Source organism: Cercospora beticola, chromosome 9 (genome assembly GCF_033473495.1).
Source record: "Cercospora beticola chromosome 9, complete sequence".
Taxonomy (NCBI): domain Eukaryota; kingdom Fungi; phylum Ascomycota; class Dothideomycetes; order Mycosphaerellales; family Mycosphaerellaceae; genus Cercospora; species Cercospora beticola.
In genome coordinates, this window is record NC_088943.1 from 1,057,600 (window position 1) to 1,074,098 (window position 16,499).

The 16,499-nt window shown below is 53.8% G+C and overlaps 9 protein-coding genes across 9 annotated transcripts; 2 read left to right on the plus strand and 7 right to left on the minus strand.

Annotated features, from left to right (window-relative positions):
* Positions 1–403: 403 nt before the first annotated feature.
* RHO25_012651 (uncharacterized protein) lies at positions 404–1,003 on the minus strand (the record flags this gene model as incomplete). Its single annotated transcript, XM_023603952.2, has 2 exons — positions 404–717; positions 769–1,003. 2 exons carry the CDS (start codon positions 1,001–1,003, stop codon positions 404–406), a joined length of 549 nt encoding a protein of 182 aa, XP_023449888.1.
* A 747-nt stretch (positions 1,004–1,750) lies between these two features.
* On the minus strand, positions 1,751–3,770 carry RHO25_012652 (uncharacterized protein; the record flags this gene model as incomplete). Its single annotated transcript, XM_023603953.2, has 3 exons — positions 1,751–1,888; positions 2,279–2,523; positions 2,969–3,770. The coding sequence occupies 3 exons, from the start codon at positions 3,768–3,770 to the stop codon at positions 1,751–1,753; spliced, it is 1,185 nt and encodes a 394-aa protein (XP_023449882.2).
* A 524-nt stretch (positions 3,771–4,294) lies between these two features.
* On the minus strand, positions 4,295–5,167 carry RHO25_012653 (uncharacterized protein; the record flags this gene model as incomplete). Its single annotated transcript, XM_023603954.2, has 1 exon — positions 4,295–5,167. The coding sequence occupies one exon, from the start codon at positions 5,165–5,167 to the stop codon at positions 4,295–4,297; it is 873 nt and encodes a 290-aa protein (XP_023449881.2).
* Positions 5,168–5,703: 536 nt separating this feature from the next.
* RHO25_012654 (uncharacterized protein) lies at positions 5,704–7,190 on the minus strand (the record flags this gene model as incomplete). Its single annotated transcript, XM_023603955.2, has 2 exons — positions 5,704–5,889; positions 5,940–7,190. 2 exons carry the CDS (start codon positions 7,188–7,190, stop codon positions 5,704–5,706), a joined length of 1,437 nt encoding a protein of 478 aa, XP_023450233.1.
* Positions 7,191–7,760: 570 nt separating this feature from the next.
* On the plus strand, positions 7,761–9,112 carry RHO25_012655 (uncharacterized protein; the record flags this gene model as incomplete). Its single annotated transcript, XM_023603956.1, has 2 exons — positions 7,761–7,847; positions 7,910–9,112. 2 exons carry the CDS (start codon positions 7,761–7,763, stop codon positions 9,110–9,112), a joined length of 1,290 nt encoding a protein of 429 aa, XP_023450234.1.
* A 140-nt stretch (positions 9,113–9,252) lies between these two features.
* On the minus strand, positions 9,253–9,537 carry RHO25_012656 (uncharacterized protein; the record flags this gene model as incomplete). The annotated part of the gene is made up of 1 exon (XM_065603575.1): positions 9,253–9,537. The coding sequence occupies one exon, from the start codon at positions 9,535–9,537 to the stop codon at positions 9,253–9,255; it is 285 nt and encodes a 94-aa protein (XP_065459647.1).
* Positions 9,538–10,496: 959 nt separating this feature from the next.
* RHO25_012657 (uncharacterized protein) lies at positions 10,497–11,568 on the minus strand (the record flags this gene model as incomplete). Its single annotated transcript, XM_023603957.2, has 4 exons — positions 10,497–10,742; positions 10,797–11,246; positions 11,298–11,434; positions 11,556–11,568. The coding sequence occupies 4 exons, from the start codon at positions 11,566–11,568 to the stop codon at positions 10,497–10,499; spliced, it is 846 nt and encodes a 281-aa protein (XP_023450235.1).
* Positions 11,569–12,195: 627 nt separating this feature from the next.
* RHO25_012658 (uncharacterized protein) lies at positions 12,196–14,077 on the minus strand (the record flags this gene model as incomplete). The annotated part of the gene is made up of 3 exons (XM_023603958.2): positions 12,196–13,560; positions 13,612–13,778; positions 13,828–14,077. The coding sequence occupies 3 exons, from the start codon at positions 14,075–14,077 to the stop codon at positions 12,196–12,198; spliced, it is 1,782 nt and encodes a 593-aa protein (XP_023450236.1).
* Positions 14,078–15,625: 1,548 nt separating this feature from the next.
* Positions 15,626–16,477, plus strand: RHO25_012659 (uncharacterized protein; the record flags this gene model as incomplete). Its single annotated transcript, XM_023603959.2, has 1 exon — positions 15,626–16,477. One exon carries the CDS (start codon positions 15,626–15,628, stop codon positions 16,475–16,477), a length of 852 nt encoding a protein of 283 aa, XP_023450231.2.
* Between the last annotated feature and the right edge of the window lie 22 nt (positions 16,478–16,499).

Sequence of the window (16,499 nt, forward strand, 5' to 3'; positions counted from 1 at the left end):
TGCTGAAGTATTGGACTAGAGCACGCCTCTGGTCAGCCATGGCAGTAGACCAATGCACCACAAACACTAGCAGCCGGCCGAGAGCAGTCAGGAGGTCGAATTCGAGCTAAATTGCTGCTGCGGTCCTCGAGAGAAATCTGGCATCAGGGGCAGAATTGACGACGAGCTAGGTATAGTATGACACTGCAATGCAAGGACCTCGCAGCGCTTCACCTGATAACTCGTACTGCTAATCAATCACTGTTCTACTGACTACGCTGTTCGTATTCTGTTCATAGTGCGTTGTCATGGCTTCGTAATTTTCGTCTCGCAGAAGGGTATCGGAACGCTGTGTCGCAAAGCAGATGGCAAAACTGCTCAAGACCCACAAGTCGGTGTCCGCATGCCGCCGGAAGGGCTGCTATCACAAGAACAATGCGCCCAGTCCACCCAGGATAGCCACTCCAGCGAACCCGACTCCAACAGTATCTGCGGCGCCCGAACTGGTAGCGGCCGCGCTCTCAGTCATCTCGAATTCGCTCGCAGTCTCGCTCGTCGTTGTTGGCTGGGTTGTACGCGTTTGCTCAGAGGTCGAGGAAGATGGCGTGTACTGCTCCAATGGCACCGTGGTGCCTCCTACGACAACTTCACCTTGGCTTGCGACTGAAACACGAAGGCCTCCAACCAACGCGCCTGCGCCTTCTGCGGTGAGTGAGTAGCCGGCAATTTGGACGTAGCCTACACCATTGAGTCAGCTCGGTCCAAAGCGGCGGAAGCTTGGTCGCGTACCAGATTGTGAGGTTATGCCATATACACCATTGGCGCCCGCGGTGAAGACTCCAGTGTATACGTCTGTGACCTGCGACTCTGACGCCGTGGTGATCGCGCTGCTTGTAACGCCAGTGGCCATTGTCATTGGGGCTTCTTGTCGCCTAACGTTCTGGACAAGAGCTGCTGGTGCTGGGTTCGCGTGCACCACGATGTTCAGCAGAGCGAGCACGAGGGTGCTGTAGATGAGCTGCATTATGCTTGATGTGATCGCGTTGTAGTTCTGTTGAAAAGCTCAATGCTGATAGCTTATGCTGAAGATGCGATGTCTAGGATCTGAGGCACTTTCTGGGTAGAGGCTAAGCTCATGAGCTGGAAACTTCTGTCTTCTCAAAGGCAGGTGTGCTTGCTGGGAAACTGCCGGGGGTGCAAACAAAATGTGCAAGTTGTGAGCTGTTTTGTCAATGGGAAGCTACGAAACCTCGGAGGTCTTCTATACAGCGACCGTGCAGCATGTCCCATTGGAGCTGCCACACTCATCGCCTAAGCTATACCGTTTGCATTCGCGAGTACGCGGCGCTGGATGGTCCTGGACACGAGGCCGCGACGCCTCTTGAAGTCTCGACGCGACTTTGGCTTAGCTGCACCCCGCTTGAGGCTGGGAGTCGTGCACTGATGTTCGCGAGTCGATCATGATCCTTATCAGTATTGTGCCTTCGCAGTTGCAAGCGCCCAGTGAGCAAGATCGGTAGACGAGACAGGTGGAGACATACACATGCAGAAACGGAAGCTGTGATTGTCGTTCGGGGTGTAGCCCCGAGAGCTGCGAGGTGAGGTGCAAGGATCGTACGGTCGCAGTCCCACAAGCGATCTGTGGTCCCACTGCGCTACGATTTTCTCGGCATGGGGGTCGCCTTCCTTCCCAACCACACCTCATGTCTGTACGCTCTCTGATATTCATGATGTTTTGCACAAGTCGATGATCGCCTGTCTTCGTCCCATATCATGGCAATATGGCAATGACCAGTCTTAGGCCTTCAAGCGGTGGCATGTTCGCGTGCAGCGAGACCACCACGGAGGACACAATGATGTAGCCATACTCTTTCGCGAACATGGCATGTTGCAAGACAGTGATACGGACCTTTTCCTCGGAGACCAAACGTCAGCGAGGAACTGCAACGCGATGGGACAGGCCCTGACATCGGTTGTGGTCACGCTTCCAATTGCCACGAAGAACAATTGGTGCATAGCGCGAATATCACAACGAACCCACACAACGGAATCGAACAGCGCGCCCGTCAGGCGCACTGGCGCAGCGAATTGATATCGCATTCGAACGACATTCATGAAGCTCACCGTCAAATCAGCTGGCAAAACAGCCATTCCCTCGCATATGTCTTGGCACGCAGGCCACCGAAACAAGAGCAAAAAGACCAACAAACAATTATTACATGCGTCGCACACCGCGCGCACAAGCTGGTTCGTACAAGTCCATTCAAAAAGCAAAAGAAATGACAAAAAAAAAACGTACACCTCCGAGGTCTTCCCGATCGGAGCTCGCAGGATCTCTTTTACTGATCAATGGAAACAGTGACAGTCCTGGGTGGAAGACTAATCCTTTGGATTCGAATGCCCTCGTGCCGGAGTCGGGTAAGCAAGTCGTCACAGTACTAATCTCGTCGTTGGGGCTCACGATCTTAGCAGCTAGGCCAAGCGTGATTTTGTCCCCGACTGTTGTGGCGTACGTGGCAGTGTAAGATTTGAAGTGCTTTATAACTGTTAAAATCGTGGCTGAGCTACTGCGGGGCAGGGAGGACGGCGGCGCGAGCGGCGGGAATGCGACGAGGGCGATGAGAGGCGGGAGGATATGCTTCGATCACAAGTTCTACATTCTGGCGAGGCGCCTGGTTATTAAGGGGAAGTGCTCGGCCATACTGGGTCGCGCTCAAGCATGTGCTACGCACGACTCGATCTCAGGCTGTTGTCTACCAATCTGCGTGGCAAGGCGAAACACTTGCGAGGGATATCATGCTGCTACCCTACAGCACAAGATGGGAAAGGGTTCCACCACAGTTCATCGGCCTGATAACTACTGGAGGATTCGAGCCAATATGGATCTTGCAGCTCCCAATCATATGCCCAACTCCTCCGCATGCCACGCACTTGACAAACCCATATTCGACTCTCTTCACCTGGCTCGGCAGATGAATCTCCCACTTACAGAAACGGCTCTCTTCTGACCAAAACCTGCAGCTCAACTTCGAGAACTGCTCCTTCGGGAGGATGTAGTCCTCCACACGCAGCCAGTCGTCCTTCTTCACGACGAACTCATGATCTTTACCAGCGGCAGATCCAAACAAGAGGGCTTTCACTGGTGGCTGAGAGCCAAGCATCCTCCTCCAGCTAGCTTCAGGTCGCTCGAATGCCTGGATCTGCGACTGTCCGGCGACGAAGTGACGAGCACGGCCGTACTGAATGTTGCGTAGTAGCCACTGCTCGGCGCTGCCGAAGAGCGGATTGCTCATGACATGCACTCGCTTCGGTGCGTGCTCCTCCACCGCGAAGAAGCCATCGTAATCTGTCTCTGGGCCTGATCCTCTGAAGAAGTGCACCTCTGGTCCGGGCAGGGGCTGGAAGAAGAGCGCTTGCTGGATCGAGGCTGAGTTGTCGATGACATCCTTGAAGTGCCTGCACACCTGTGGCATGGTGACGAGCAACTCTTTGAAGGATAATTCGAGCAAGATATTTTCCAGCAGCTCAACAATGCTGAACATCCGCTGAGCTCCGTTCCGATCTCCCGCTGCGTCGGCACTGGACGTTGCAACATCTGCATCCTCATGCTCCGGGTCGACTTCAGCTGCTGAGCTGTTCGAGGCGCTGCTCATTGCGTGCCCGGGGCCAGCACGCTTCGCAGAGAGTTCGAGCGCTGTGGCGGATGCCTTGCGCTTGAGAGATTTCGGGTTGCATGCCTGCACGCCCGTCAGTTGATGCGAACTGCTCACTTTAAGCGAGGACCATACCATGGTGCTCGCTCTCTCGAAAGCCGAACATTTGGTCGTGGTGCGAATGTGGGTTGCACGAGTTGGCAAGTTACGTTGTGGTGGGTGAGCAGACAGCCAACAGGGAAATCCTTGCTGTGCCAATGAAGAGCTCAGGCGTTTCACATGCAAACTCACTAGGTACATTCGCTGGGGAATTTGTAAGATCCAATCCTTTCATCGGGCTCAAATGCACAAACAACAATCTTCTGGAGCATCTGTCTCATCACGGAATCAAGGTGTACTCAACATATTGGATTGCCTGATGGCCATGTCCTCGCCCTTGCAGGTCGGCTCAAGCGGCAGATAAGCTCTAACATTTTGCATGGCAAACATAAAAGCTCTTCCTAGTTCTGGGCGGACATTGCGGCCGACCGAACACAATGCAGATGTAATCGGCGGCCGCAGCAGCCTTCCGCCTTGGATTGAATCGAGCGACATCTACAGCATCAAGCTCATGTCTTTCTCCTAGCCATCTCCGATCACACAGCCTTTCAGACCGCGAACGCTCACTTGCGTCCCTTGAAAGCTTCCAACTCCACCGGCTTGCGCTTGTAGCGATACCTCAGCTCCTGACGCAGAATCGTGTCCCAAATCAAAATTCCCTCCTCCTGCTTCGCAACCTCCCATGCATCGTACATACGATCCAACTCGTCACGCTCATCCTCAGCCTCGAGAAAGTGCACGGAAACCAGCGGCGGCTGGAAAGCGAGCATGCGACAATAGCTCGCTCCTTCCTGGAGAAGAGCCCTTTTGCGCTGCTTCAGCAGATTCGCATGTGCAGTGCTCGCGCCGCGTTTCGTAGTCCCGTATCCCTCGAGCGCTTCAAGATCCTTCCTCAGGCGCGAAGTCATGAAGGGATTGATGGCGACTTCGATGCGCTTTGAGTCGTCGTTTTCTTCCACGAAGTAGCCTTTGCGCAGGACTGGTTTCACGTACTGTGCCCACTGCCCCTCCTCTGGGATGAAGAAGAGCTTTCGCTGTAGATCGAGCGACAATGAGATCACGGCATACCACTGCTTGCATACTCTCGTGGCGTTGAGAAGCAGGTCTTCCGGCGACATGTTTGTGAAGATGCGTTCTGCGAGCTTGTAGATGCCGAAGACTCTTGTTTCTGGTGTACTCGGCTGTGAAGGACAGGAGTGCACTTCAAGCTGGTGACCGGCCGATGGAGAGTCTCTGGAAGTTTTGAGGAGCAGCCTCCGCGCCTGGATGCCAGCTTCTTCTGCCCGCGGGCTCTTGCGTCTGCCGCGTCCTTCGAAGATGACCTCCTCCGGGTCCAAATCGCTCTCGGTGAGTTCGAGCGCGCTGGCTTCTGAGATTTCTACCTGCGTCCGGAGATCCACTGGCGGAGGCGGCGATGGCGCCTCCCTGTCTACCATTGTGCTGGTAGTGGGCGGCGTGTCTGTTGATGCGTCAGGAAAAGCGGTCCATTGCATGGAAGAGGAGAAGACTTACTCAAGGCAGTTCTGTGGTCGTCACTGATTTGTGGAGTGGGCAACGGCGAAGTTGCTGGCGGCGAGCTTGCATTTGGAGCAATCGCGACTGGGATGCCAGCATTCGGCTGCACTTCACGCAAACGCCTTCGCCGGCGCGCATCCGCATGCCCGGTTTCTCTATACTATCTTCATTTTCTTTATTCGATCCGGATAGGCACCTGGACAGCCTTATGAGCGGATAGTCGCTGCTTGAGGCCCGGCTGCCTCTGCTAATGATGGGGAAAGTGAAATGCAGTCTGGACCCACACTGCGTATCGTAAAGCCAATGAATTCATGCCGCTCGCGGCCAAGTCGGGGGTATCTAGGTCTAATTCTAGTCAAAGCCGCAATATGCGAGCACACCACCCAGGGTATCGAAGCGTATGTATCGTGAACAGGTCATACCACATGTTGTTGAAAATGCCATGATGCTGTGCCGCTCAGTTCTCAATACCAATGTGTACATTCTTCTCGCTTTCTGGGACGTGCTTGAGCTTCTTGTCTGCTTCCCATGTAGGCAGCCCGTTGACGGCGTCTTCGAGGATCTGCAGCGCGCTCTTCAGCTCGTCTTCGGTGATGACGAGAGGTGGAGCAAGTCGGATGATGTTTTCATGTGTTGGCTTGGCCTGGCAACAGTCAGTATGTTGTACGAAATGTGAGTTGAAGCATTACTCACCAATAGGCCCTTCTCCTTCATGAGCAAGCACAGCTGATACGCAGTCTTGCCTCCTGTCTTCGATTCATCGATCACGATGGCGTTGAGCAGACCCTTGCCGCGCACCAATTGGATCATGGAATTCTTCTTCATGATCTGAGTGATACCGTCTCGGAAAATATGGCCGAGCTTTTCGGCACGCTCTGTGAGTTGCTCCTCCTCCACAATCTCCAAAGCCTTTATAGCAACAGCACTGCCGAGGGGGTTGCCTCCGTATGTGCTGCCGTGAGTGCCAGGTTCGATGGTGAGGAGCACCTCTTTCGAACCGAGAACCGCTGAGACTGGGTACATGCCTCCGCTGATCGCTTTGCCGAGCAGGACCAGATCTGGCTTGATGCCACTCCACTCGTGGCACAAAAGACGTCCTGTTCGCGCAATTCCAGTCTGAATCTCGTCACAAATGAGGAGTACATTGTGCTTTGTGCAGAGTTCCCGCACTCTTTGAAGGTAGCTCTCGTCTGGAACGACGATTCCAGCCTCTCCTTGGATAGGCTCAACCAAGAATGCAGCAGTCTCTTTGCCATGCTTCTCCAGCACTCGCTCCAGCGCGTCTGCGTCTCCAAATGGAATTGGCTCGTTCGTGACTGGGCACACAGATCCAATGCCTGGAAGATATGGCCCGTAGTTGTCCCGGCTCTCGGGATCCGAGGACATTGTGATTGCAGCAAATGTCCTGCCGTGGAAATTGTCCTGCACACTAAAGACCAATGCCTTGTCTTGTGGAATGCCCTTCACCTTGTAGCCCCATTTTCGTGCAACCTTGACTGCAGTCTCCACAGCCTCGGCACCAGTGTTCATGGGCAGCACCATGTCGAAGCCCGTCATCTTGGTGACCTTTTCTGCGAACTTTGGAAACACATCATTGTAGAACGCTCTGCTGGAGAGCGTCAGACGGCTCGCCTGGTCTGTGAGCGCCTGAATGAGCTTGGGGTGGCAGTGTCCTTGGTTGACTGCTGAGTACGCGGAGAGGAAGTCGAGGTAGTGCTTTCCCTCAGGATCCCATACTGAAACGCCCTTTGCTCTTGCAAAGACTATGGGCAATGGGTGGTAGTTGTGTGCCGCGAATCGGCTCTCTGAGTCGATTGCCTGCTGTGACGTTGCAGCGTGGTAGGCAGAAGCGTCGCTCGAGGGTGTGAAAGTGGCTGCTTTGGCGTTCAGCGCGCCGTTGGTCTTGCTGTCGTTCAGCATATCGTTGATTGCCATTGGCGCCATGGTGATCGTAGGTATCGTGAGTCGTGTTCTAATTGTACCTGTGGTAATGAGTAGTGGTAGAGAAATGTCCTAGGTGAAATGATTGTGTGGAGACGTGAATGCGTAAAGTGAACAAAGAAGGAACACAGTCGAGATATTATACTTTCCTGGCATTCCAAGGGTCGCTGGCACGCGAGCCTCTGCCTCCTAATGGGTTGACCGCCCGCCAGATCATTTGCCCCGCGAGAAGGCTCGATGATAGTCCGGGCCCCACCGCCGGCACAAGGTTCGCCTGGTCCTGCTCATAGCGATGTGCTGGAGGGCTCGTCCTGCTTATAGAGGACAGCACGGCGTACGCCTGCACTTAGGGGTCTAGTCGGTGGCCCGAGTGTTATCATGTGGCACATGAAAACGAAGCGCTTACCACCGGCGTTGCTGATGCTATTACGTTTCGTGTCATTGGTTCTGGTTGAGGCGCGAAAAAGCCAGGTTTGCCAAGCTGGCCGCGGCACGTGCTGGACTTGCCAAGGTAACCTCAAGTGAGGCAGCCGGACGACATCTCCTGTCATCTGTCATCAACGGAACGCGAACATGGTCGTCGGCCCGGACAATCGGAAGCGCAGGGCTCACACCAAAAGCCGGCAAGGCTGTGGGAATTGTAAGCAGCGTAGCATTAAGGTATATGGCTTGCATCCAGTGCAGTTTCTGTTGCACCCGATCCTATTGATACTTGCTCTCAGTGTGACGAGACGAAGCCTGGCTGTCAACGATGTCAGTCTTACGGACTGACCTGCAAATATGGAGACAAGACGTTGGAGATGCAGTTCCAGGGTGCGCAGAGCTTCCAGATCCATGTCCCGCCCCGGGTGGAGCAGTCTCGAGTTCCAACTCCAGACACTAAACTTGACGTCGAGGAACTGGCTAATAAGATGATGAATGCCCCTCTACACCTCCACGTGGATCGGTGCGCAAAGTCGCCTGAGTTTATGCGTCTCGACAAATCACACGTGGGCCTGCTGCGTAAGTTTCACGATGAATCGGTCCTTACCATAGGAACCAAGGAGTTGGTGGTTGTGTACCAAAGAGTGATGACTTTGGCTGCGACACAGTTTGCGTATGCCATGCACGCAGTATTGAATTTCACGTTGCTGCACGCCAGATATGAACAAGAACCCTTTCAGGCCGAACAATCTCGCGCGGAAGCATATCACGGCTACCACGCGGTGGCACTATTCGGCGATGCACTGATCAGAGAGTGTCACAGTGAAGAAGAGAAAGACGCACTCTGGGCCACTGCGGCTATTCTGGGCGCGATCTCATTCGGCAGCAGTGAAGCAACTTCAGCACAACAATCATGGCCACTTCGAAGTCCCGAGGCTGGGGATTTGGACTGGCTCAAAATGAGCGAGGGAAAGAAACAAGTTTGGAAAATGGTCAACCCTTTGCGAGAAAGCAGTGCGTTCCATCCTGTACTGGAGCTTGAGAAGAAGAAAGACCAGGTAACATATCATCGTGCGATGGAGCCTGGCCTCGACCTACTTTTTCCTTACGTAACAAAGCTGTATGGCCTCGACGGCGTGATAGTTGATGACACAGTCAAGGACCCATATCGAGAAGTGGCTTCCATCATCACGCGCTTGCTGCCGATTGATCCCACCCATTCGACAATCATGTGGTTCTTGGCTTTCATTGGTCACATGGAGCCAGAGTTTCGACAATTGCTCGAGGCAAAGGACCCTGCAGCACTACTCTTGCTCGCATGGTGGTATGCAAAGCTCATGCCATACGATGTGTGGTGGCTTGGCCGAAGATGTCTGTTCGAGTGTCAGGCAATATGTCTGTATCTTGATCAAACACTCCCTGCAGATCACGAGATTCGAAAGCTGCTAGACTTCCCAAAGAGCTGCTGTATACGGAAACAACAGCTTGGAATTCAAGCATAGACCGCCTCGGCGGGAGTGGCTCTACACAATGACCTTCAGCATCCGGCCAAGACTCAAATGGAGCTACGACTTTGTGTGAAGTCGGCAAGTCAATACACTATGGACCTAAGCTGATACGCAGCCCGCTGTCGGATCGCAGCCTAGAAGTAACCTCCTGGATACATCTCTTGGCGAGGTTGCTGCATGTTCATGAATTGATCCATGGCGCCATCCACCCATACGTTTCCAGCTGGGCCACCCCATCCACCACCATATGAGAAGTAATAATCTGGCGACTCTTGAGAGCCATAGCGTCGCATAGCATCGACGCGAGTATTCCACGCCAGGACTTCGTTGCGACCCATGTAACCGTAGCCCGGAGGCCCACGATACGGCGTCGATCTGGAACCTGAAAAGGATCCGCGGGAGCCAGGCCAGGGCTGCATGACCTTCGTTGCGGCGTTGATTATTGTTAATTCGATAGGATGCAATACGCGGAGAGTCTAGACACCAAAGATGCGCATGGGGAAAAGGGAGAAACATGATCGGTGTTCGCAGGCTTCATACGACTTCTTTCCTGGACGTATACAATGCATCACCGCCACACACTGCTTCAGAGGACGTTTCGATACACCGTCGCCATCATTTGCCTACCGCGATACATTGGGCTGTTTGCGCGCCACACCCTGACTGGTAGCTTGCAAGCAGCTGAGCGACTGCATTGGCGTAGCAGAAGCTGAGGATGATCAAGACGCGCCGAAACGCCGAAAAGAGGAGACTGCAGTAATGAGGCCACAAAAGATGCCCTCGCTCACATTAGTGGGGAATTACAGTACTTAGTATTGGAAGATTTTGTTTGGAATTCTGTTCTCGTAGCATTTTCTGTGCTGCCTTGTGTGGACCTCTGCGCATTTCTGAAATAGTGAATCTCCAGAGTGCCGACTTTAGAGCACACGGGCGTGCGCATCTAGACTAAAAGATGAAGAACGATTATGTCTGAATCTCTGTTCGTGGAATGTTCTATGCTGCGCTGTGTGAAAACTTTCTGCGCGTGTCCAGGAGAATGAGTTCCATGAACGGCGCATGTAGAACACGCGGCGCGCGATTCAGCGAGCAGCAGCAAAAAGAGGAATGCGCATCGTCGTCGGATCTCCTGAGTTGACTACCTTTTCTTTCCAGATGCAAAACGCCCTCCATAAGTACAGAGCGAGGAAAATGAAAAGATCATCAGTCAGTTAAGCAACAAAAACCAGTATCAGTGTAGAACTCCTTCGCTTGCCATGCGGCCCTCTCTTTTTTGCCTCCGGTGTAAAAAATGGTCATGTCGTATCGCTTTCTTGATCTTGCTCGCTGTTTGATCGTTGTCGAAAGTAGCCGAAATCGCTGATATGTCTCTGTGTAATGTCTAGACGGTCACCTCGTCCACGGGGTACAGGTGACTTGCGAGAAGCTTGTTCATGGTGAACATGTGCACTTTGTCGGCCTTGAAGACTGCTCGCATTTTGTCGTCGCACACGATCTGGCGCTTGTCGTTGGGGTCTTGCATGTCTCGCGCTTTGACATAGGCCCAGATTTGCTTGACTGTTTGCGGGCGTGAGAGCTGAGTTTCGCCCAACATGGCTGCGAGTGGCTCTGAAAGTGCCATGGGTTTCTGTGAAGACGTTAGTGGGCAACGAACGTACATCTCGCCTCTGATCCTACTCACGTGAAAGCCACCCTTCTTCTCCTTCACCGGCTTGTCTCCGCTCTCGACAGCACTATCGTCGTCGCTATTGACCTTGGCCGAACTCTTCTTCTTGGGCTTCTTCGTCTTCGCCGCGGGCGCTTTCCGCTTTGCGCCTCCACCGCGCGTCGAACGCGCTGATTGCGCGTTGAGTTCCACAGCCAGTCTCCTCGCCATCTCCTCATCTGTCTCAGCTTTCTTCTCCTTCTTCGCTTTCTTTGGCGCCGGAGAGTCCTCCACGTCGCTCAACTCCTCGCTATCCGCTTTGCGCTTATTCGAGGCAGATGGGGACTCTGCGTAGCCATTGCTCTCACTCGCGTCGCGTTGTCCATTGCCGTTCGCAGTAGGAGCGGGCTCACTGTAGCCACCATCCAGTCTCTGCTTCTCTTGTGCCTTGTCGAAGCGGTTCATAATCAGTTCGGTGATGGCTTGCTAGAATCGTTGTCAGCGCATCCTCGCCATCTTGCGGGCCCGAATCCCTACCTTTTGGCTAGACAGATCATGACCAACTTGCTCTTGGAGCTCCTTTCGTATGCGCTTGGCGGATATGGTATTGAGGTCGGAGTTGGCCAAGACATTGTCAATGATGGCGCTGTAGGCCGCGTGCTGTTCGAGAGGTACTATAAAGACACTTTGGTTAGCCAGAAATGGTCCGCGGACATGGACGAGTGTCTACAGGAGCGCAGCGTATTCTTGAAGCGCAGGTGCATGCGCCTTTGATCGTGGAGGCAGAGCACTTACGAGCGTCGGTCATGGTGGGCGCCTCGGTGCTTGTTCGCCGATTGTTCTGGGCCGAAGGAGAGCGCGATGGCGAGGGAGCAAGCGGGAGGTGAAGCAGGCGATGTTTGCGCGCAATGCGTCTCGCGGTTTGCTGTCGCGGTCGACAATGGGCAGCGGGCGGTTGATTGTGCAGAAGCGGGTCTCGGCGGTGATGGTCGTGCTGTTGCGGGTTCCAGAAGCGTGACGGACGTGGCTGGAGAGAAGTGAGCCGACGTGAACTCTCAACTCAAGCAAACGCCGCCCGTCTTTCTACCGTCTGCTTGGCGACTGACAACCCATTCACCTTCCCCTCGCTGCCCCATCAACGCGATTATGTGCACGACTTGGCACATACGGGCGAGTGAACATCAGATCGGGTGGAGCAATCTTCACGTTCCGTCGTGCTGGGATCGCACGTTCCTTTGCTCGGCTACTGTGCAATGAGACAACTGTGTCACTCTCTCTGTGGAACAGGCACGCGGGCGCCGAGAGGCATCATCACCATCAAGATCGCACTGTTGTGAGATTGTATCATAGGCATCTGCGCTGTTCTACGTTGCTTGACATTGCTTTACATTATTCGTTGAAGGCGTTCAACATCCCTAAAATATGTCTAGTCCTTTTACTGCTCTCCAAACAAAGACCTCTGGCTCACGTAACCGCTGGACTGGGTCACATTGCCTTGCACGGTGCCGTTACCGTCCGCTTGCGGAGCCCAGGTATCTTTCAGACCCCAGATGCCCACGCTGCTGCTAGCATTTGCTGGAATGCCACCAACGAACACAGCCACAGTGTCCAGCTGCCTGCTTGGGAAGACGGAGAGAGTTCCGACAGCCTGGGCGCCATTCAGGAACACCTCAATGATGGAGTTGTCGTACACGACCTTAAGGTCCCAGCTTCCATCGTCAGGAACGAAGGTTCCTTCCTCGGAGAATTTGTCGGAGAAGTATGGGTTCTCGCTGAAACCCAAAAGGTTTCCACGATCGATCCAAATGCCAGGCTCACCAGCCACCTTGATTCCACCACGGATATATTCTCCGGTCACCGAAGAGGAGATGGTGAAGTTCGCAGTGCCACGACGAGTGGTGGAGGTCAGACCAGTGATGTTGGCTTCCAAGTAGATGGCGCCGCTCTCGACCTTGTCAGCAAAGTACGAGATGACAGAACCATTGCCAAGGGAGGAGTTGTATGCCAATTCGTTGTCGAGCACAGCTTCGATATTGTATGGTGCAGAGACCAGGTCATAACCGCGCATGGAGATGTTGGCGAGCTCGAACGTGCGAGGCACAGTCATTGCAGAGCGGAACTGGCCATTCTCGATCAGACCTGTCGGGACAAGAGAAGTGTACTGCCAGTTCGATGCCCAGCCCAAAGCGATTGGTGCTTGACCAGCTTCTGTTCCGTAGAAGAACTGTGCAGCATAGTTATCCTTGCCAAAGTCGGTCAGGCGTGTTGCGCCATCGTAAGGAACGAAGTGGGTTCCGTTGAACTCGCCTGGGAAGTATTGAGATACACTGCCACCACGAGGTCCACCAGGGTTGATGGAGATGAGAAGGAACCAAACAGGCTCATCTTGTCCACGCATGGGCACCTGTACAAGGTTGGGGCATTCGTATTGCACGCCAAGATAGCCGTGGCTGGTGAAGTTGGAGGCAAATTCCCATTCCTTGAGATCGGGCGAGGTGTAGATGCCAATGACGAACTCGGTAGCAAATGCTACAGTCATCACCCAACGCGAGGTAGGTGCGTGCCAGATCACATGTGGATCGCGGAATTGCGTAAGGTTGAGATTGAGAACAGGGTTGCCCTCGTAGGCCTCGAAAGAGTATCCTCCATCTCTGCTGTAGGCAATTGCCTGGTACTGAACGCCCTGCTGGCCATTAGGGTATTCGGCTGCTGTGTAGATAGCAACCACTCCATTGTCTTGATCGGGGAAGAAGCCTGAGGTGTTGTTGGTATCGACGACGGCAGAACCACTGAACAGGTACTAGGCGAGGTTAGCAGAGTGCTCGTAGCTTGTCAACATTCGAACACTCACAGTATAGTCGTTCGGAGGGAAGAATGGGATCTTCTGGTTCGTCCAGGTGTACAGATCCTGCGAAGTAGCATGGCCCCAATGTTGGTTGCCAGCGACTGGCGTGATGGGGTTGTATTGATAGTACAAGTGCCATGTCCCGTCTGGTGATCGATGCATTCCGTTGGGGTCTAACATCGATTAGCTTCTGTATGCAGCCTCCAAAGCATCAAAACTCACCATTCATGAAGTAACGAGGAGGAGTGAAATGCACTCTTGGTCGCAAGTAACTCGTGTAGTTGCCCGGAATTGGTGCATCTGTAGGCACGCCAGGCGCGAAATAAGTCGCCGTGGCATTAGGGAAGACGTCTGGTAGTCCCGTTGCTGTATTCGACGTGCCAGCTGCTTGCGCGGCAGCTTCACGTGCGAACACAGCCGCCGCTGGGATAATGCTCTTGAACAACATGGTGGAAACGTAGGACCCGGACATTCAGGAAAGTTTTCTGACGAGGTCGGGTCTTTTCTTACTTATGTTTTTTGCGATCTCCAGATCTACCCCACTTGTATGCACGCCGTCGACAATGTCTGACCTTGGTCCAGATAGTGGAGTGCAGAACAAGCACTTGGGGCTATACTATTTCGTGTCATCACGCTGCACTTTACGGTCCGATATCGAGATACTGCCGAGCGTCTCGTCATTGCCGCCCAGAGTAAGGCCTCGCGACGGAGAGGCGCCGTGAAGGAAAGAACCCAAAAGAGCGCTCTGGCCATATTAGTGGACGATGTTCCTGGCCTGCAGGCAAGGTGGAGTCCCCACATGGAGGCTGGCGGAGCTGAACAGGCATTGGACGCGATTCGGCGGTTTTGCGGTGGAAAAGCACGGGACTTGGCGGCGAAAGGCAGGCGTCATATTTGCTTGTATTCACAGCGTCATAACGAGGCTTTGCGGCGGCGGCCAAGGTGGGGGAGAAACGCGATCTGACTTCCATCGTGCGTGGTTGTTTACCAGAAGGATTTGCTTTCCGTATATCGCGGGGAGATGCGGAGATGGAGTCCTGGTCCCTGGTGAAGTGTCCTGTTTGGCGGAAAACGACATGCATGCTGGAGCCATGTGATTCCGCGCGAACAGAACGAGCAGCGTGATTTCCAGGACTCCACGTGGTCCCCACTCACTTGTTCTCGGCAGAAGCTCGACTACCGGCAGTCTGGAAAACGGCGAAACCTTCCCATTCGGCATCGGACTAGTGATGCCGTACTGCCTCAGGCCGGGCCATTGAGATGCTTCGAGATAAAAGAAGTCAGCAGTTAGTAGCAGTCGATCGGGCAAGAGGCCACATGCGGCCCCAAGCTACTCTGAAATTTTTATGTCAGCGTTCGATGACCGTAAATTTGCTCTCCTCGCGGTTCAACCGGCACTTGGGAGTAGGTCGTAGCAGGTCTTGTACAAAAGCAGTTACGATGCGCCGTAGTGGCTCATGCCACGCGTGTTCCTCTGGCCATCGGACTTCTGCTGCACAGCTGTGCTGAGCGCAGCTTCGTATTTGACTCGGCAGCTATGTGGCACGCGGCACAAGAGATCCAGAGTGCATAGTCGCGTCGCGTTCACATTTTGGTTCTTGCTAGAGCCATCCCGTGAGCTCGTCATCTAGTAGATCTCGTACCACTCCAGCGAGCCAGCAATGTTCCAGCTGCTTCAGCAGTCATTGGACTGTGGCCGATGGTGCCTTCGCATCGGGGCAGAGCATCTGCAGACTAGAAGGTCTTTCTGAGCCATTGGCCGATGAGAAGTGAGCTTCCACGCTCGTTAACTGTTGCACCTTATCAGACAACACTCCTCACTTCAAACAATATGAGTGCATTGGAGTCCTTGGTCTGAGTTCAAATATCGTGTTGCACTGTCTTCCCTTTCTTTCCTCCATCTGCTCTCCAAAGTTCGCAACTGGCCCGTGCGCGGGACCCACTAAAATTTCTCGAGCTTCGAACTGCACTTCGCGACTTCGATGCCAATGTCAACAACCACGCAAGGCGGTCCGCAGCGATGTCGAATCCACCGCAGGTAAAATGCAATTCGTACCCGCCCATGAAGATTCAAAAGACGACGCAGCTGTCAGTCAAAGATGCTCAACCCATTCTCGCGAAATTCCTTGAGCGCACCAAGACGAGACCACATTTACATCCGGACGCGTGGCTAGCGACTGAGGGAGTGCGATGGGGCTCAAAAGGAGGGCCGAACGGCGGATGGGCCATACATCATCTGAAGCGCATTGAGACCGGCATGCGAGGCGTCAGCCTGATGCCCGAGAGCAGAGAAGAGCTTGTCGCCAAATTCGGCGATGAAGCTATTCAGCATGGAGTCACTACTAGTGATCCCAACCAGATTGGCGATGATTTCGCAGTGGATGAGGCCATTGCTCAAACCGAGTCTCACTACGTGGAGGATAAGATTGACCTGACAGGCAAATCTGGCAAGGACTTGACAGCCGCCGAAAAAAAGGCTCGAAAGGAAGCAAAGAAAAAGCGCAGACAGCAAGAGCAGGCAGACGGAGAGCGAGCAGGGAAGCGCAAGAAGAAGGAGACTGACGTCACCGACCTGGACAAAGATGCGGATGCACAATCGAAGGAGTCCTACGAGCGAGAGCAAGAGATCCTCGAGGGCGAGGTTGGCGAGCGTGATGGTGGCTCCAATTCCAAGCAGAATATCCCGCCACCTGTGTTAGTCACGCACGACTCAGATGGAGAAGTTGTGGTCCAGAAGCAAGCGCGCACTGCAGAGGAAAAGGCTGCACGCAAGGCCGCAAAGAAGGCGAAACGTCATGACAAAATGGCTGCTAAAGCCAAGGCAAGTGCCCAAAGTAGTGAGACAGCAGGTCCGGCTGAATTGAGTGATTAGGAGTCACCCAGTTCCAACCAGC